Source organism: Macrobrachium nipponense, chromosome 35, assembly GCF_015104395.2.
Source record: "Macrobrachium nipponense isolate FS-2020 chromosome 35, ASM1510439v2, whole genome shotgun sequence".
Classification (NCBI taxonomy): Eukaryota; Metazoa; Arthropoda; class Malacostraca; order Decapoda; family Palaemonidae; genus Macrobrachium; species Macrobrachium nipponense.
This window is the reverse complement of record NC_061096.1, coordinates 16,623,632-16,643,428: the sequence shown is the minus strand read 5'-3', so window position 1 is coordinate 16,643,428 and position 19,797 is coordinate 16,623,632. Positions and strand designations below refer to the sequence as shown.

General features: G+C 41.3%; 1 protein-coding gene across 1 annotated transcript; it reads right to left on the bottom strand.

Annotated features, from left to right (window-relative positions):
* Positions 1–1,365: 1,365 nt before the first annotated feature.
* On the bottom strand, positions 1,366–17,802 carry LOC135208290 (dynein assembly factor with WD repeat domains 1-like). Its single transcript, XM_064240393.1, has 10 exons — positions 17,790–17,802; positions 15,464–15,539; positions 7,513–7,713; positions 7,296–7,418; positions 6,111–6,298; positions 5,373–5,502; positions 4,556–4,715; positions 4,120–4,254; positions 2,032–2,124; positions 1,366–1,622 (listed from the first exon to the last, which is right to left on the bottom strand). The coding sequence occupies exons 1-10, from the start codon at positions 17,800–17,802 to the stop codon at positions 1,497–1,499; spliced, it is 1,245 nt and encodes a 414-aa protein (XP_064096463.1). The 3' UTR covers positions 1,366–1,496.
* Between the last annotated feature and the right edge of the window lie 1,995 nt (positions 17,803–19,797).

The following is a 19,797-nucleotide window of genomic DNA, read 5'->3' as shown; positions in this document are numbered from 1 at the left end:
GTATGTATATCGCCTTGGCCTAGCCTCCTTTAGGATAACAGTTGGCGTACCGCCTCCTGCCCCCTTTAGCAGTAGGCTATGACCTTCTGTTTGAGAGTGATCACCGATCGGTCGCTGTACCAATCACGACTGGCCATGGGCCCAGTGGTTCTACTACCCCCGTAGTAGTAGGCTACACAGCCTCCAGTAGGTGTCTATCTCTGATTGGGTATGGTGGCCAAGCGATCACGACTGACCCCCCCCCCACTTCCCAGCTCGTCTCAGCCTGACGCTGTCTTATAGCTCGCGGTGCTAGTAACCGTACCGATGATCGGCCGCTAGAGTTTTTTCGTTCAAGTGGGGGAGGTAGGGGTCGGAGAGGGAGGGTTACTGGTATTATATGTAATCACCTTGATGTCTCCGAGTGAGTAGCTCCGCCGGCTTGATAGTGGTCTAGCATCACACCAGCCAGCGGGCAGCGCACCGGATTGTGCATTTATACTGCTCCGCCGCTCAATTGTCTCTTCTCCCCGTTGGGATCGGGCTGGGAGTTGTGCTTCCCCCCTCGATGCGTTCAGGCTCAGGTATAGGATTTACCTTCTGTTCCGCTCGTTTCAGCCCAGTTCCGCCGGCATTGCTTATGGCAACGAGATTATGAGACTCTGAGTAGGCTAAGGTCTTTAGGGATTACTCCTGGTTACCAGATATATATAAAAACTCTATAGATATCTCCGGACCTTTAAGGTTCCGACGTAGTGTGACTCCCCATCACACTCACCACCGGAGTTATTATACTAAGTTTCCGCAGCTCAGTTTCTGTTCTCTCGTTTCGTTCACCACTCTGGTGGGGACGGTAGACCGAAGGCTTGTAAATTGCGTAGGAACAAATCAATTTTTTAAAAGTAAATTTTGTTTCTTAACTATACAAACCTGAGGTCCTTTACATTAATGCCCACCTCATGCCACTCCTCAATCTGAAATCTTGGCCGAAAGGCAAAGTTGAGTGTTTACATCTGGGCAGACAGGTCTCCCCGCCTACTAGACGATAGTTACTGCCTAACCACCTTGTTCAAGAGTTTTAACAGCCATGTTCCAGCTTCGCCGTAAAGTAATTCCTAATGTACAGGACCTCAGGTTTGTATAGTTAGGAAAAATACAATTTACTTTTAAAAAATTGTGATTTTTGTATTGTTTGCTTGTAGGTTAAGACGTTTTTACTTGATAGGTGTAAATAAACATCGTAGCATTGTATACATTAGAGTATTGTAGCCTTCTTGTAGAATAATTGTTACCTAGTGAATAGGTAATTGTTTTCATTGTAAGATACGATCTATATTGCGTTACTGGGTAATGAACTTAGAAAGTTACTGGTAAGAATTTCAGTGATGAAACTTTTCAAACTTTTATTACAATGAATCTAATGAAAAGGTATGTTTTAGACTTCTTTGACATATCTATTTTAAACAGATAATGAATAACCATACAAGTTATTAGTTTCTCAGGATATTTTGTTCCAGCTAGTCTTCTTCAGGTAAGTCATATTTCCAAATGACACAGTTATTGTCTCGACTCCCAGTGACAATGACATCCCCAGAATAACTCACTACCATAGAAAACACTTCCAGCTCATGCCCCTGTTCACTCTGTAAGAAGGAAAAATTTGAATTAGTGAAAGTTTCTAATATCAAAGGAAAGTTATAGATAGGTATGCACTATGCAGTTTTCATTTTCCTTTTGGATATAAGAATTCTGCAAAACTTAATTTTTTCTGCCTCACAGACAACCTATGAAAGATAAATATTCTTACTGCTAGGAGAATTTACACAATTCAAAGGATGGCCTTCTAGTCAGAATCTTATGATACAAGAAGACCTGATAAATTTGCTCTCCTAAGTAGTGACACATTACACCACAATTTGATCGAGTAAAGGAGGTAAGCAGAACATTTCAGCCTTCAAAACAATGCCAGTAAAATGGTTAAGTAGAAAGGATTATTATGCAATTCTTTTTTTTTAATAGTTCAACTTTTTACTATGGCTTTAAGCACTGTACCTGGATTAAGTGCCCATCTTCAGCATCCCATATCCTTAAGTAACCATCCTCGCCTGCAGTAATCACTCGTGTGCCTGCTGCATTGAATGCTACCTGTAATGATGAAAGATTTAAGAGAATGTGCTAGTGACTGAAAATGAATGTGTACATGCGTGCATGTTTATATCGTACATATATTGAAAATTCAGCACCTGGTTATGCATATATAAGTCGTAATGTTTATTAACTTAATGAAGTACTTTAAAGGGACTAAAGATCAAGCCAGACAAATTCTTAACTATTTGTTTTGGTTCTTTAGTCTTATTGTGATATGATGATTAATTTAATTAGTTCATCAGTGTCCATGAAGAATACTGTACTCTTTCTGCTTCACTGACAATGACTGCACCTCAGGATTCTTTGAGGTCTTTTTGCTCAGGGTCTTGAGTCCTAATGAAAGGATAACCATCTTTATAACCATTTGTGTTAAATGATGCAGTGTATTTGCTTGTGCCTTACATGTGCATTTTGCTGCTGGTGCACTGTCTGCGCTCGTGCACAGTATGCTTGTACACACCCAGTGTCTAAACTTGAGCTCAGATACTGCATATGCTTATGCACTGTCCTTGCACATGCAGTCTTTGGACAATTCAAAATAGGACTGGGTTTGCATCCTCACCTCTTGGTTAGTCTTCAGGATTTCCCATGAACGTTCCCAGCAATAGATGAGACTCCAGTCTTCGTTCTCTTCTTTTGGCCAAATTGTCATGAGGAACTGTTGGTCAGTCACGAAGTATGTGAAAAAAAAACTCAAGCGAGACCTCTAAGGAGGGTGTAGATTAGTTCCTTCCTTGTTGGCCAGTCTACATGGAGTGTAGATTAGTTCTTTCCTTGTTGGCCAGTCTCTACAGAGGCTTCCCCATTTTTCACAGTCACATGACATCAGTACTAAGTGTATTCATGCATCCCACTCTTCATAGAGGTTTCTTAGAGATTAAGAGAGGGTTTTAATGAAGTGTTGAGATTGCTTAAAAGTCTATCCCCTCTGTCTAGTCCTCTTCCTTCTCTGGTTCATGAGCGCCTGCTCATGCCCATGTGTCCTGTCTGCCTCCTACAGGTTTGTCACCTTAACCTGGACACATATTCCCAAACTGTAACCGAGTACTGAACCTTTCCTGAAAAAGCAGGGTGCCAGATCTAACAAACTAACATTAGAATCTTCTTGAAAATAATCTCATTGTTTCCCCACACCCAAATTACCAATGGGACAGGGTTTTGAACTAACCTAAACTAGGGGCATGGCAAAAAAGCCGGGGCTGGTACTACACATCTCAGGAATTTGCAAACCAGACATGTGCATCAGCTGGAATATTCATGGTACGTATAGAGGTGTCACTGCACTTTTAATGGGACTATAACTGGGATGATGATCATGGATGTATACCTGATTCATTCTGTCCTGGTTGTTTGCGAACTGCACCATGCATTGTTTCTCTCTCTTTTACTGTAATTCTGATATCTGCTTCACCGTCCAGTGTCCCCAAAGATTAGACCTCTTGTGACACAGCTAGCTTATTTCATACCTAGGTAGTAGTATTAAATTGATTTCGCCCAAACATTTCTCCCACAGTATCTACATAGGTGTTTTCAATAATGAGTTTTTTATTCTTGCTTCCTAACCATGCCCCAAAGCTTTGTTTGGCTCTCACTAACTCTTAATCCTACCTTCTCAATTCCATTTTCGATCTTGGAACATTTTTTGACTCTACCTCCAATTCTGCTGTTAAGACCAGGCCATCTGCGTAAAGCAGCACATATCTGCATTTTTTGTAGTTTATGGTATAGTAACTTGCTGATCCTTGATGGATACCAACATTTATGTTAAATTCTTCAATATGTGTTACACATCTAGTGAGTATTTTTTATTCCTTTTTTATAATAACCATCTAGCTGCTTGTTTTGGTATTCTTTTTATGTCTTTTTGAGACCCAGTAAGGTTCTAGGATGCGTTTGGGGCTTGTGAAATGGCCTTAAATAGATAATTACTTTGTTACCTCATCCGAGGTAAATTTTAGACTTTGGAAAGTGCTATTAATTAAGAACATTTACCTTAGATACTTCACCAAAGTGTTCCTCAAATGAGTGAGTATGAGCTAAGGATTCCAGATTGACAACATGAGCTCTTCTGTCAACACTACCAGTGACTAGCCTCTGACCACACCTGTCCCAAGACCCAGACACCACCTGGAATTAGAAGACATGAGTAAATGCATTTTCAAATTGTGAAAGATTGTGGAAGCTAGCTGCCTTCACTTTTGTAACTGTGCAGTCTTGAGCTACTGTAGACAGTCTCATTATGTTTTATGTACTGTGCACACTTAAAGATATGGTCATTACAATTTTTTTTTATTTTCTGCATTTTTTTGCAGCATTTCTGGAATACTTAGTATGGAAGAATTATTAAAGGGGAAACCGATTAATTATGAACTTTTTTTTTATTTAAATGCAAATTATATAGCTTTAGCATTTGAATACTTCAGTTTACCTCAGCATCATGTCTTAGAGTAAAAATTGGTTGGTCCGTTTGTCGTATGTCCCAGATTAACGCAGAGGCATCTGTAGCCCAAGAAGCTAAGTAGTTACCACGCCAACTCAGTGCAGCACCATTGAGTTCTCCTTCATGGCCATCAAGAACATTTATAGACCTAGAGGTAAACAAATGACTAAATTTACCCACAGTTAAAATGTTTTATTGATGCAGTTTTACACATATCGGTTAACTAACTAGGAAGGTATCCATACCTCGCTAGTGCAGTGTTTCAGGGGAAAATAAGATGAGTGAAAGGGATGTACATATCAGCAGATATTTTGATTTTGGTGAGAAGAATGAAGAGGCCAAGAAATTGCTGTATGAGAAGTATTGCAAGGAGTCTTAATAGTATTAAATAACGAATTACTTTCAATATATGTAGTTCAATGACATAGGATATGTAATGGAAACAATACATTTCAAGGGGTCTGAGCATCATTAAATAAGGAATTACTTTTGATATAGGTGAATGACATAGGATATATAAAGGAAGCAGTGTCATTGTTGAATATTATTAGGCAAAGGACGCAGCTTTGACATCTTCGATGTTATCTTTTCATTTTACAGCATTGATTTATTTGGCATAAAGGACTCATCCTTCATTCAGTTCAGCAGATAGAAATTAGATGTATGAAATGAAATATCCCGGTTTCCAAGGAATTAATTTCAGCTTATTATGTATGTGTGAGTGTGTGTGTGTGCGAGTGTGTTTGCGTGTATGTATGCATATATTCTAGGTTAAAGATAAAACATAAGAAAATTAGCGACTTACTCATAAGTTCGAACATCCCATAATCTTACTGTCCCATCAAAGGATGCCGTATAAAGAAACTGGCCCGCACGATCTCCTCCCACTTTTATGACAGCTCCGTGATGTCCAGATAGGGAAGTAATACATTCTCCTAAAATCATGAAAGTTTTCTACATTGCTTATATTATTCCATAGAATTTATCATTTATAGGTAAGTAAAAAGTTTAGCATTGTTTACTGAAAAGACCAATTGAATTGTAAAATGTGAATGACCATTTTTCTGGATTGCAGATTTAGTGGTTTCATAAGATTAGGTAAGAGTAATTGGGACAGAAAACGAAATGTTTGTATACAAATTAATCCTGTATTGCTCAGGCATTCATGTGAAGTTTGTTTTCTTTATTGATGTTTTTTTTGCAGAAATTGGTGTTTTATGACATGCATTTAAATGTACTGATCTTATGTTTAGTTTTGCACTGAAGTACAAATTATATTTGAATGACATTGGAAAGCCACAAGACAGGCTCTCTCTCTCTCTCTCTCTCTCTCTACTCCCCCCCCCCCCCCTCCTCTCTCTCTCTCTCTCTCTCTCTCTCTCTCTCTCTCTCTTACATGTTCATAATTAGATTTTCAATCACTTCTTTGTGTTGATTAATAGTGAGTTTTTGAAAGAGGTGACTGGTTAGGTTGGGAAGGTCATAGGATGCTTACAGTAAAAATGATTGTATGATCTTAACTAAGAGACATACATGAACTTACCCATATGCAAATCCCATATCTTGGCTGTGGTGTCCATGCCACCAGTAAAGAGGAACTGCTTAGAAGTTGGGAGAGGGGATATGGTAGCTACAGGGCCTTCGTGACCTACCATGACTAGTTCACAACTCCCATTCTCTGTGGTCCAAGCACGAAGGGTGCCGTCAAAGCTGCAAGTCGCCACCAGTTCACTGATGGTGGAAGTTATGCAGAAAGAAATTGTTACTTCTTAAAGACATGTCATACTATTAGTTTTCTTGTTTATGTCTCATTATGTTAAATATCTACATTCATTTTCTTTATTATGCATGGACATTTTCTTTCTGTGACGAATGCAAAGAAAAGGTCAAGAACATATTTTCCATTTTTTTAGGTAACAACTGGAGACCCATGTGATATAATATGACCAAAGATCTTGATTGATGATTGAAGGTTTAATGAATCGCGTAAGTAGCTCTCTATAAATCAGCAACGGTTCCACCATGCCAGAAGTCGTGATATTAAACTCCAAACTTTATGAACAACATTCACTAACTTAAACCCAGGATATTCACAGTAGCTTTTGAAAATCTTATTCCTAATGACAAACAAGCCCAAGTGATGTTAGAGTTTGTAGAAAAAAAAATATAAAAACATATGACAACCTAGATTAGCTACTGTAAGAAAGGGGGAAGTATATATATATATAGTATATGTGTGTTATACTATATAATTATATATATAACAGTGGACCCCCCGTATTCGCGTTCTCCAGATTCACGGACTCACACATTCACTGATTTCTCTCGGGAACGTTTCCCCGCATTATTCGCGGAAAATTTGCCCATTCGCAGTATTTTCCTATGAGAAATATCCACAAATTCCTGGTTTTTTTTTTATCAATTTCATCATAAAATGCACTTTTTGTGATAAAACTATTAAAAAATCCAAGTATGAACATTTTTAGTGGGTTTTTCTTGAGTTTTAACTAACAAAAAAGGCTGTTTTTAGCGTTTTTATAGGGGTTCCAAACATTCGCGGGTTCTAACTATTCATCGGGGGGGGGGTCTGGTACGCATCTTCCGCGAATACATACATAATATTATATATTATATATATATATCTATATATATAGATATATATATATATATATATATACATATGTATATATATGTATATTATGTATGTATAATATCTGTTAGTACTTACTCTTGCTTACCAATAAACGTCACATCAAAGACAACGTCCTCGTGTCCCTCCAGTTTGGCCACATTACGTCCATCACTTGTACGCCAAAGTCGACACTGTCGATCATATCCCCCAGTGGCACACCTACCATAAGAGGAGATAAAATACTTTAAGTTTCTGTAGTTATGATTTACATTATTATCTACATTATTCCATATGACATTGATTAAAAACTTACAACGTTGCATCTTTGTTTAGCGCGACATTGGTGAGCGGGAGGCTGTGGGCCCGGATTTTCCTGTGACTGACGTAAGTGTGCCCAGTGGAGACCTGCAGCGCATGGACCAGGCGACCTACAAGTCGCTCCACACGGTTCCTTTGCCCTGCAGCACAGGCCTCTTTTGATAAGACGCTGTTCACCACTGCCTTGACGTCTGACCTGTTTACATTTATAATTGTTCATATGTGGAACAAACCCTTGGTCTTAACACTAGGATAAATCTTCTTGGGCCAGATAGAAACCATTTAAAACAATCAAAGATTGGCAAGCAAGGCATTCGTGAGAAATGTGCCACTTATTTGTAGTTTGTGCTATAGATTCCCATGACTGGAAATAGGTCTCTCAGTGTTTAAGGAATAACAAATACTAATAACATTTTGACAAAGTAGCCCCTAAGTACTTTTTCTTATATAAAAAAATTGGTAGCAGTCAGATGTTATACTTCCAAATGGCAAAACATTTTCCTCATAAGGAATTAACCATTTAGCAGTGGTTCTGTTTGAAATGTGAGCAGAAAATTATGCAGATTCATTGTAGGATTGCATAAACATAGTTTCCTTCATGTTCCAAAGGAGGATGAGTTTGCCTTACTGTGTGACAGGACGGATATATGTGCAGTGAGTGTTCTTATCTGTGGTGATTTTAATTTATGGATGGATGATCCAACCAGTGAAGGTGTCGCAGTGTCTTGTAAACAACATAAATTGCTCTGCTGCAATAAGTGGTCATGAATAAACTTAATTTGATAGTGGGGGTACTGCAAGCGTTATAGTGCAGGACTTAAATAAGCCATCAACAAGTGGGAAGTGGTGCAGGACCTGGATAAGCCATCAACAAGTCGAAAGTGGTGTGGGACCTAGATAAGCCACTAACAAGTAGGAAGTGGTGTGGAACCTGGATAAGCCGTCAACAAGAAGGAAGTGGTGTGGGACCTGGATAAGCCATAAACAAGTAGGAAGTGTCAACAAGTAGGACGTGGTGCAGGACCTGATAAGCCATCAACAAGTAGGAAGTGATATGGGACCTGGTAAGCCGTCAACAAGGAGGAAGTCATGCAGGACCTGGGTAAGCTGTCAATAAGTAGGAAGTCGTGCAGGATCTGATAAGACAATGATAATTAGGAAATGGTGTGAGACCTGGATAACCCATCAACAAGTAGGAAGTGGAATGGGACCTGGATAACCCACCAATAAGTAGGAAGTGGTGCGGAACCTGGTTAACCCATCAACAAGTAGGAAGTGGTGCGGGACCTGGATAACCCATCAATGGGACCTGGGTAACCCACCAACAGGTAGGAAGTGGTAAGGAACCTGGTTAACCCATCCAACAGGTAGGAAGTGGTGCGGGGACCCTGGATAACCCAATCAATTGGAACTGGTAACCCCCCCCCACCAAACACTGGTATGGGAACAAGTTGGTGTGGAACCTGGTGGAACCCACCAACGGTAGGAAAATGGTGCGGACCCGGATAAACCCTCCAATAAGTAGGAAGTGGGTGTGGAACCCGGGTTAAACCCACCAACAGGGTGGAAGTGGTGCGGGAACCTGATAAACCCTGGCCAAAATAAGTAGGAAGTGGTGTGGAACCTGGTTAACCCACCAACAGGTAGGAAGTGGTGCGGAACCTGGATAACCCTCCAATAAGTAGGAAGTGGTGTGGAACCTGGTTAACCCACCAACAGGTAGGAAGTGGTGCGGAACCTGCATAACCCATCAATGGGACCTGGGTAACCCATCAACAGGTAGGAAGTGGTGTGGAACCTGGTTAACCCACAACAGTTAGGAAGTTGGTGCGGAACCCTGGATAAACCCTTCCCAATCCGTAGGAATGTGGGAACCGTTTAACCCACCAACAGGTAGGGAAAGGTGTGTGGCAAACTCCAATAGACCCAATCAATGGGAACCTGTTTAAACCCTCCAACAGGTAGAAGTGGTGTGGGACCTGGTTAACAAACCCCAACAAGTAGGAAGTGGTGCGGAACCTGGTTACCCACAACAAGGGTATGAGTGGTGCGGGACCTGAATAATAATAAGGTCATGGACCTGGATGTTTTTTTTTTTTTTTTTTTTTTTTTTTTTTTTTAAACCCATCACAAGGGTAGGAAGGTGGTGGTGGGACCTGGGTTTAACCCCACCAACAGTTTGGAAATGGTGGAGGACCTGGAATAACCCACCAACAAGGTAGGAAGTGGTGTGGAACCTGGTTAAACCCACCCACAAGGTAGGAAGTGGTTGCGGAATGGAACCTGGAATAACCAGGCAATGGGGACCTGGGTAACCCACCAACAGGTAGGAAGTGGTGTGGAACCTGGTTAACCCACCAACAGGTAGGAAGTGGTGCGGAACCTGGTTAACCCATCAACAAGTAGGAAGTGGTGTCAAGGACCCTGGAATAAACCCAGTCAATGGGAACCTGGTTTAACATCAACGGTAGAAGTGGTGCAGGACCCTGGATAACCCAATCAATGGGAAACCTGTAACCCACCAACAGGTAGGAAGTGGTGTGGAACCTGGTTAACCCACCAACAGGTAGGAAGTGGTGCGGAACCTGGATAACCCTCCAATAAGTAGGAAGTGGTGGGGGACCTGGGTAACCCACCAGACAGGTAAGGAAGTCGTGTGTAACCTGGTTAACCCACCAACAGGTGGAAGGAGTGTGGTGGAACCTGTAACCCTCCAATAAGTAGGAAGTGGTGGGAACCTGGTTAACCCACAACAAGTAGGAATGGTGCGGCCTGATAACCCTCAATGGAATGGCCTGGTAACACAACGGTTAGGAGTGGTTGTGGAACCTGGTTAACCCACCAACAGGTAGGAAGTGGTGCGGAACCTGGTTAACCCATCAACAAGTAGGAAGTGGTTTTTTGCGGACCATGTGTGGTAACCTGGTAACCCAACCAACAGTAAGGAAGTGGGTCGGAACCTTGTTAACCCATCAACAAGTTAGGAAGTGGTGCGGACCTGGATAAAACCTCATGGGACCTGGGTATCAATCAACAAGTAGGAAGTGGTGGGGGACCTGGTACCCTCCAATAAGTAGGAAGTGTGGGGGAACCTGGGTAATCCCACCAACAGTAGGAAGTGGTGTGGAACCTGGTTAACCCACCACAGTAGGAAGTGGTGGGACGGAACCTGGAATAACCCTCAATAAGGTAGGAAGTGGTGGGGGACCTGGGTAACCCACCAACAGGTAGGAAGTCGTGTGGAACCTGGTTAACCCACCAACAGGTAGGAAGTGGTGCGGGACCTGGATAACCCAGTAATAAGCAGGAAGTGGCGTGGGACTTGGATAACCCACCAATAAGTAGGAAGTGGTGGGGGACCTCGTTAACCCATCAACAAGTAGGAAGTGGTGCGGGACCTGGATAACCCAGTAATAAGCAGGAAGGGTGGCCGGGGTGGGACTTTGGATAACCCACCAATAAGTAGGAAGGTGGGTGTGGTACCTGGATAACCATCAAAAGTAGGAAGGGTGTGGGACCTGGAATAACCCAACCCAATAAAGTAGAAATGTGGGACCTGGATAACCCACCAATAAGTAAAGTGGGGTGGGTGTGTGACATGGTAAACCCCAAAAAAACCCCAATAAGTAGGAAGTGGTGTGGGACCTGGATAAACCACCAATAAGTAGGAAGTGGTGTGGGACCTGGATAAACCACCAATAAGTAGGAAGTGGTGTGGGACCTGGATAAACCACCAATAAGTAGGAAGTGTGTGGGGACTGGAGAACCACCAATAAGTAGAAGTGGTGTGGGACCTGGACCAAATAAGTAGGAAGTTGGTGTGGGACCCTTGGATAAACACCAATAGTATGGAAAGGTGTTGGGTGGGTACCTGTAATAACCCATCCACAAGTAGGGAGGGTGGTCCGTGGACCTGGTACCCACCAATAGGGTAAGGAAAAGTGGTGTGGGATTTGGAGAACCCATTCAACAAGTAGGAGGGAAGTGGTGTGGGACCTGATAAACCACCAATAATAGGTAAGAAGGTGGTGGACCTGGATAAACCACCAATAACTAGGAAGTGGTGTGGGACCTGGATAAACCACCAATAAGTAGGAAGTGGTGTGGGACCTGGATAAACCACCAATAAGTAGGAAGTGGTGTGGGACCTGGATAACCCACCAATAAGTAGGAAGTGGTTTGGGACCTGGATAACCCATCAACAAGTAGGAAGTGGTGTGAGACCTGGATAACCTATCAATAAGTAGGAAGTGGTGTGGTACCTGGATAACCCACCAATAAGTAGGAAGTGGTTTGGGACCTGGATAACCCACCAATAAGTAGGAAGTGGTGTGGGACCTGGATAACCCATCAACAAGTAGGAAGTGGTGTGGGACCTGGATAACCTATCAACAAGTAGGAAGTGGTGTGGGACCTGGATAACCCACCAATAATAGCCCAAGTTGGGTGGGACCTTGGAATAACCCACCAATAAATGGAAGTGGTGTGGGACCATGGATAACCACCAATAAGTAGGAAGTGGTGTGGGACTTGGATAACCCACCAATAAGTAGGAAGTGGTGTGGGACCTGGATAACCCACCAATAAGTAGGAAGTGGTGTGGGACTTGGATAACCCACCAATAAGTAGGAAGTGGTGGGGGACCTGGATAACCCACCAATAAGTAGGAAGTGGTGTGGGACCTGGATAACCCACCAATAAGTAGGAAGTGGTGTGGGACCTGGATAACCCACCAATAAGTAGGAAGTGGTGTGGGACCTGGATAACCCACCAATAAGTAGGAAGTGGTGTGGGACCTGGATAACCCATCAACAAGTAGGAAGTGGTGTGAGACCTGGATAACCCATCAACAGGTAGGAAGTGGTGTGGGACCTGGATAACCCACCAATAAGTAGGAAGTGGTGGGAACCTGGATAACCCACCAATAAGTAGGAAGTGGTGTGGGACCTGGATAACCCATCAACAAGTAGGAAGTGGTGTGAGACCTGGATAACCTATCAACAGGTAGAAAGTGGTGTGGGACCTGGATAACCCACCAATAAGTAGGAAGTGGCGTGGGACCTGGATAACTCTCCAATAAGTAGGAAATGTGAACCTGATAACCATCAACAGGTAGGAAGTGGTGTGGGACCTGGATAACCCACCAATAAGTAGGAAGTGGTGTGGGACCTGGATAACCCACCAATAAGTAGGAAGTGGTGTGGGACCTGGATAACCCACCAATCAGTAGGAAGTGGTGTGGGACCTGGATAACCCACCTAATAAGTAGGAAGTGGTGTGGGACTGATACCCACCAATAGTAGGAAGTGGTTTGGGACCTGGATAGCCCACCAATATAGGCAGTGGTGGGGGACCGGTATAACCCACCAATAAGTAGGAAGTGGTGGGTACCTGGATAACCCACCCATAAAGTAGGGAAGTGGTTGTGGGAACCCTGGACCAACCCACCAATAATGTAGGAATGGTGGGGTGGGACCTGGATAACCCACCAATTAAGGTAAGGGAAGGTGGTGGGGGGACCTGGATAACCCACCAATAATAGGAAAGGTGGTGGGGGACCTGGATAACCCACCATAACCGTAGGAAGGGGTGGTGGAGGAGTACCTGTAACCCAACCAATTAGGTGGAGGTTGGTGTGGGACCTTGGATAAACCCCCAATAAGTAGGAAGTAGTGTGGGACCTGGAATTAAGGAACCACCCCCGAATAAGGTAAGGAAAGGTGGTGGGGGACCTGGATAACCACCTTACCTAGGAAGTGGTGGGGGTGGAACCAAGTAAAGTAGGAAGTAATTGGTTGTACCCTGCATACCTCACCGGCAATAAGTAGGAAGTGGTGGGGGACCTGGAATTAACCCACCAATACTAATGGAAGTGGTGGGTGGGAGGCCTATATAACCCACCAATAAGTAGGAAGGTGGTGGGTGGGACCATGATAAACCCACCCAATAAGTAATGATCCTAGTGGGTTGGGCCCACCGGGCTGGATAACCCACCAATAAGTAGGAAGTGGTGTGGGACCTGGATAACCCACCAATAAGTAGGAAGTGGTGGGGGACCTGGATAACCCACCAATAAGTAGGAAGTGGTGTGGGACCTGGATAACCCACCAATAAGTAGGAAGTGGTGTGGGACTGGATACCCACCATAAGTAGGAGTGGTGGGGGACCTGGATAACCCACCAATAAGTAGGAAGTGGTGGGGGACCTGGATAACCCACCAATAAGTAGGAAGTGGTGTGGGACCTGGATAACCCACCAATAAGTAGGAAGTGGTGTGGACCTGGATAACAACCCCCAATATGTAGGAAGTGGTGGGGGACCTGGATAACCCACCAATAAGTAGGAAGTGGTGGGGGACCTGGATAACCCACCCAAATAAGTAGGAATGGTGGGGGACCTGGATAAACCCACCAAATACTAGGAAGTGGTGGGGACCTAGAAGACCCACCAATAGTAAGGAGTGGTGTGGGACCTGATAACCCACCAATAAGTAGAACGTATGTGGACCTGGATACCCACCCCCAATAAGTAGGAAGTGGTGTGGGACCTGGATAACCCACCAATAAGTAGGAAGTGGTGTGGGACCTGGATAACCCACCAACAAGTAGGAAGTGGTGTGGGACCTGGATAACCCACCAATAAGTAGGAAGTGGTGTGGGACCTGGATAACCCACCAATAAGTAGGAACTGGTGTGGGACCTGGATAACCCACCAATAAGTAGGAAGTGGTGTGGGACCTGGATAACCCACCAATAAGTAGGAAGTGGTGTGGGACCTGGATAGGCTGTCAACAAGTAACACAAAGGAAGACTGCGTTTAATGGTTGATACTATGATTTCTATATTTTCGGAGGCATCATGATTGGAATTTGCTTCACTGGTTATCAGTGGTGTTATAGGAATATGCTATTTTCAAAGAGAGGTTAGACGTTTGTTTTTGAGAAAAATCTTTCACCAAGAACTAATATAAGTTGGAAATTCAATCACCATTTTGCAGTGGCCGTAAATAAAGTAATAGAAAAAAATCACAATTTGGCTAGGGGAAAAAAATTCAAATTAATTTATGGTGGCCGATAATGAAGTCACAGTGAAAAAATCACAATATTTCTTGGGTGTCATTATCTTTATGATATTTACAGTCTTTTGTTTATGTTATACGGCAATCACCAACTTGCTTGTACTAAACACGCCGCAAAAGTGGATACAAAGAGTTAAAACCCTTGAAGAGTCACTTATGAAAGGTTACTGTGACTTTTTTTTCATGTGACTGTTTTACCTGGATTTCCATTTCGCATAAAAAATGGGGAAGGGACGGCACTATGTTTATGAGATAGCGATGAAGAAACCATTTTGTCTGAGCGACCTCATAACATCCATCTGTTGATTTTTGCAAAGTTTCGGGTACACTTAATTCAGTATGTTGCAGTTGTTAGATTAAGCGTGCTACATGCCAGCACGAACTAGTGCCCCTTCCAGTAGCCCAGTTTCGTCCAGCAAATATTCATAAAAAATGTGTAGGTTGAATATGTTTAAGGAAGGTATATATGCTCGGTTCTTTTTAGTCACTACCAAGATGGATAATGATAGTTTCATCTAATTAAGTGTTAATTTTTTTTATGTTCGCTTTGAATTTTATTAATATAAGTACTACTTCAACAGAGACCAGATTTTAAAAGCAAGTTTTACTCTGACAATTTTAAAGTAAGAAACTACGAAGCAAACAGAAAATGAGAATAAGAGTTCACACATAACACATATAATTAATATTTTTAAACAAAAGCTGTGCAATAGTTGTAACAGCTATAATTCCGAAGAATTTTTTATAAGCTATGAATATGGCATAGAGCTGCAGCAGTAATGAATAAACTTATTGATATACCTTAACCCTATCACTCCTGCAGTCAAGTCTCATAAATATATTTAAAGGTATAAAGCACCTATACTTACTTAGGTCCCAGGTCGAGGAGGTCAACATCTCGTCTCCAGGAGGTCCCTTGAGAGTCTGCCAGTTCGAAAGTCAGACCTGAATGAAAGTATATAAAATTCTTGTTACTAAGCAAATATTTCCATAAGATCATTTTCGACTTATTTTCAGATGGGTTTAAAGCTCTGAAGATATGGTAAAAATGGTGAATAAATGAGGATCCCATTCTTTGGTTTGTGTGGTTTTGTGAAGGTAAAAAATTGGTGGTAATTATGTGATTACGCTGCTCAGCACTGCAAATCGGCTTGAGCAATTCTCTTTCATTCATTCAACTCTTGTGGAAACTCCTGTCTTATTACAGATTTAGTTAACATTTCATAATTTTCAGAACTAAAGTTGTTTCAACATGACTCCTAATATTATTTACAGTCATTACTTGAGTTCTAATGATTGTATCACTAGTGGCCTCATCATATTGTATATAGACCTATATTATATAATATAATAGATATATATAGATATATCTGATAAGATATGATATATATATATATATATTATAATATATATATATATATATTATGTATAATATATATATATATATACTAAGGATTTTTAAGGTCAAATGACACTCGTTTAAACAAAATGAACAAAACAACTAACAGGTAACTTAGCCTACCCTCGTTCCGTTGCATATCTCTCTTAGGAGTTGGCTGAAAGAACAGACTAGGCAAAAAATAAACTCCTGTAGTTACAAAAAATATACTTTTTATTTCCCAAAGCTAGCTAACATTAAAATGGGATAAAATGAATTAACTCTGACCCAAAAGAAGCGTTAAACTATCATATTTAAGTAAGTACCCCCTCTTATCTCAATCTGTTCGAGTAATCATAACCGTTCAATAAGTCAATTCAAGTCTAGAGAAATCCATTTTTCTATATGGTGACTTCGAATCCATCTGAAATAAAGAGACCACAATTATGACACCGCTTTAACCCTTAAAGTTAGTCAAAAAGAATGAGTACCGCACCCCACTTCTCTTTCTCCAGACACAATAATTGTTACTTCAAAGGTTAACTTTTCCAAAGTTCTCTCTTATGTTACCTTCCCCAATGGACCTGCAACACCTCTTACAAGCGTGTTCCACACTGTCAAAACCAATCAGTGAGTCCTCCCTTAGCACTTATTCCCCCAGAATAAATGTCATTTTCTGTTCGCTACGAACACACAGACACATCCCGTTTTGCACACAATAAGCACGGATGCTTCATGCCTGAAGCTCGTGATCTTTGAGGCGTCATTGACCACAAAGTGCATTGGTAAGCTATCCTGTCTGCTTTTCATTTCAGCATCTTCGAGGAATCCAGCGTTTTGCGCTTGTCTCTAACCAGCAAGAGTTAAGATTAGCAACTCACTACCGTGCCTTTAAGATGGCTTGGCCACCTATGTCTTTTGTGCACCCCTGTCGCACACCACATTGGCTACTGGTATATACTAGTTCATAATATTTGCAAGATAGCCCCTATAACACATATTTCAACTATCATTATAGCTATTATAACTGTGAACTGGAACTGTGTAGCGTTCGTCGAAGAAGAATTCATCCCCATCGCTATCCTCTAGTGGTGGAACCGTAACCGTCTCCAGTGTAGGCGGAACTTGAACCGCCTCGTGGTCCCATGTAAGTGTTTCACGAACACCTTTGTCGAATAATTGTAGATCCCGGCTGAGCACGTGAACCATCTCGAAACAACTCAGCATGCACCATTAATAGGCGTCTGCGACCCCCGTAGGTGTATTCTAACACCCCCGTTGCTGAACTGTAGATTCGAAGTCTTTCGATGGGGGAATCGTAACCGCCACCTCGTTGTCAACTTGAAAGTTTTCGTGACTATCATGCATGTGCGTCTTGCACCCGCCTCGTAGAAGATTGTAGACTCCTGATTTGTCACAGAATGTATCCTGAGACGATCCCCTGACGACACCTCGTCCATTGCAAAGGTGATCCTTAACAACGTCGCCCGTGTGAAGATCCGACCTCTGGTGTTGTAGATCCAATTGTTTCCGTCGTCACCCTCACGTGAAGAGTTGGGAATTCTCTAAAGTCATCGTGTGTCCGTATTTGAAAAGTCTACATGATCTTAGAACAAATAAAGTCTTGCTTTAACACACGAATCTGTCATCATCTAATATACCCAATCTTATAGTCAATTATTAAAAATTCCTCACTAAAATAAAATATGATCTTTACCCACTGAATCCTCATAACTAATCCTATATCTGACAAATATACTATCAAAACCCCCATAATGTCTATACAGCAAAACCCCTGTAATGTTTATACAGCTAACCTCCATCATACATTATGCCGAATATCCCTTCTGTCTTACATATACCAAGATAAATTCTACCTCCTTTCTAAAATTGAAATCCTATATGTAAAGCTTAACCCCGATTACAAGTTTCCCTTGTAGGAGAAAAAAAAAATAATAATTCAACTTTTCCCATTACAAAATGTATAAGGAGAGAAATATATATATATATATATATATATATATATCTATATATATATATCATATATAATATTATATATATATATATATATACTATTTATATTAATTAATATATATATATAGATAGATATATATCAATAAAAATTCCGCGCTTTTCCATATAAAACGCAGTATGTATCGTTACGGAATTTGCTGCTGCAACATATCCTGTCGACCCGAATTGATCCCTTAAATTCTTCCCCATAGAATGTCATCATCGACATCCCTTAAAACAGTGCAAACCTCCGAGTAATCAACTCCAAAAGAAAATATCAGCAACCAGTCTCATCACAGCATTGTCAGCATTAAGCCACCTGTGTATACAACATGTGTTCAAACCGCACTATGGACTTGTCTAGTCAGACTCGTAACCTCAGAAATCATCATTCCTTCAAATGGCCCAAAACTCTTTACTGATACTATACAACCATATTCCTCAAAAATTATCCTCAGGACATCCTCATTGTCACCTCAAGGTACCCAAAAATTGTCCTTGAAAACGTAACTTATTCATGATACTCCCACACGTATTTAAAACCGCAATAATCACCTAGTCGGGATATAAACCACAGAAAACCACAATTCAACAATTATATACCGCCAAATATAACCACTGGTGAATATAAAAATACAACACCTTCATAGGGCCCCATAAAACCACAATGCACTAGTGCCACCCCCCCCAAGAACCATAGCACCAAAAGAACCACAATCCCCACCTCTTTGGCTCGTAAAACCACAGATCACCACCAAAAATTATAGCCACAAAAAATTCACCACCAAAATAGCCACAAAAATTCAGCCCCATTAAACCAATACCGCCAGGAATCACCACACGGACCTCTTATAATATTTCTCAACTTAAACAGAAATTTCCCATACTTTCCACCCCGTTTTTCCTCGTGAAATAATTACCTCTGATTTTTACGCCAAATCGCCGCAGTTTGCGCACAATAACAAAAATAGTAGAAGAAATGAAAGGCAAAAAATTTTTACATTAAACTGACTAATCACATTTCATCATCAATTTGCAAAATCAGAAAAAAAAAATGCAACTCTGCGATATTGTTTTTAGTTACCACAACCAACTCTTTTCAGTTTAGATATATGAGTTAATTTCGACCGACCTGTTTTTTCATCTAAGACTATAAATCTGTTTCCTGTCTTTTCCTCAATGACTCTAAAAAGGAACTTCAAATTTCGGACCCAATTTGTAATTTAGTTCATTTCTCACACTGATTTTTAAAAATACATTGTCTCCAACACTGATTTTAACATAAAATGTTTTTTTTTATTACTTCTTTCCACCATTTCTTGGGTCGTAGCCTCGAGATTTGCTGTGGAAATTAATGCTTCGATTGTATCTTCTCCAAGATGAGGTACAGTTAACAGATCAAATGTGCCTCGTGCTTGGCAACCAAACAATGCTTCAAATGGAGACATTTTAATGAGATCACTAACCATAGTGTTAATGTTATGTCTAACAACATCTATATATATCTATCCCAGTTTTTATCATTTCCTCCTACAGTCTTCCTGAGAGCTTCGAGCACTTTCGTGTTTGTTCGTTCACATAACCCATTAGCTTCAGGTATGTATGGAATAATTGTTACTTTCTGTATCGCCAGGACTTCCGCCAAACATTCTAAAGTTTTGTTTAAAAATTCTCTGCCATTGTCAGTCAATAAAACCTCGGGTGAGCCATATCTGCAAATGATACCATTGAAAAATGCTATAGCTACTTCTTCAGCTGTTTTATGCTCAAGTGGAAAAATTTCTACTATCCTTGTAAGTTCATCTATTATCA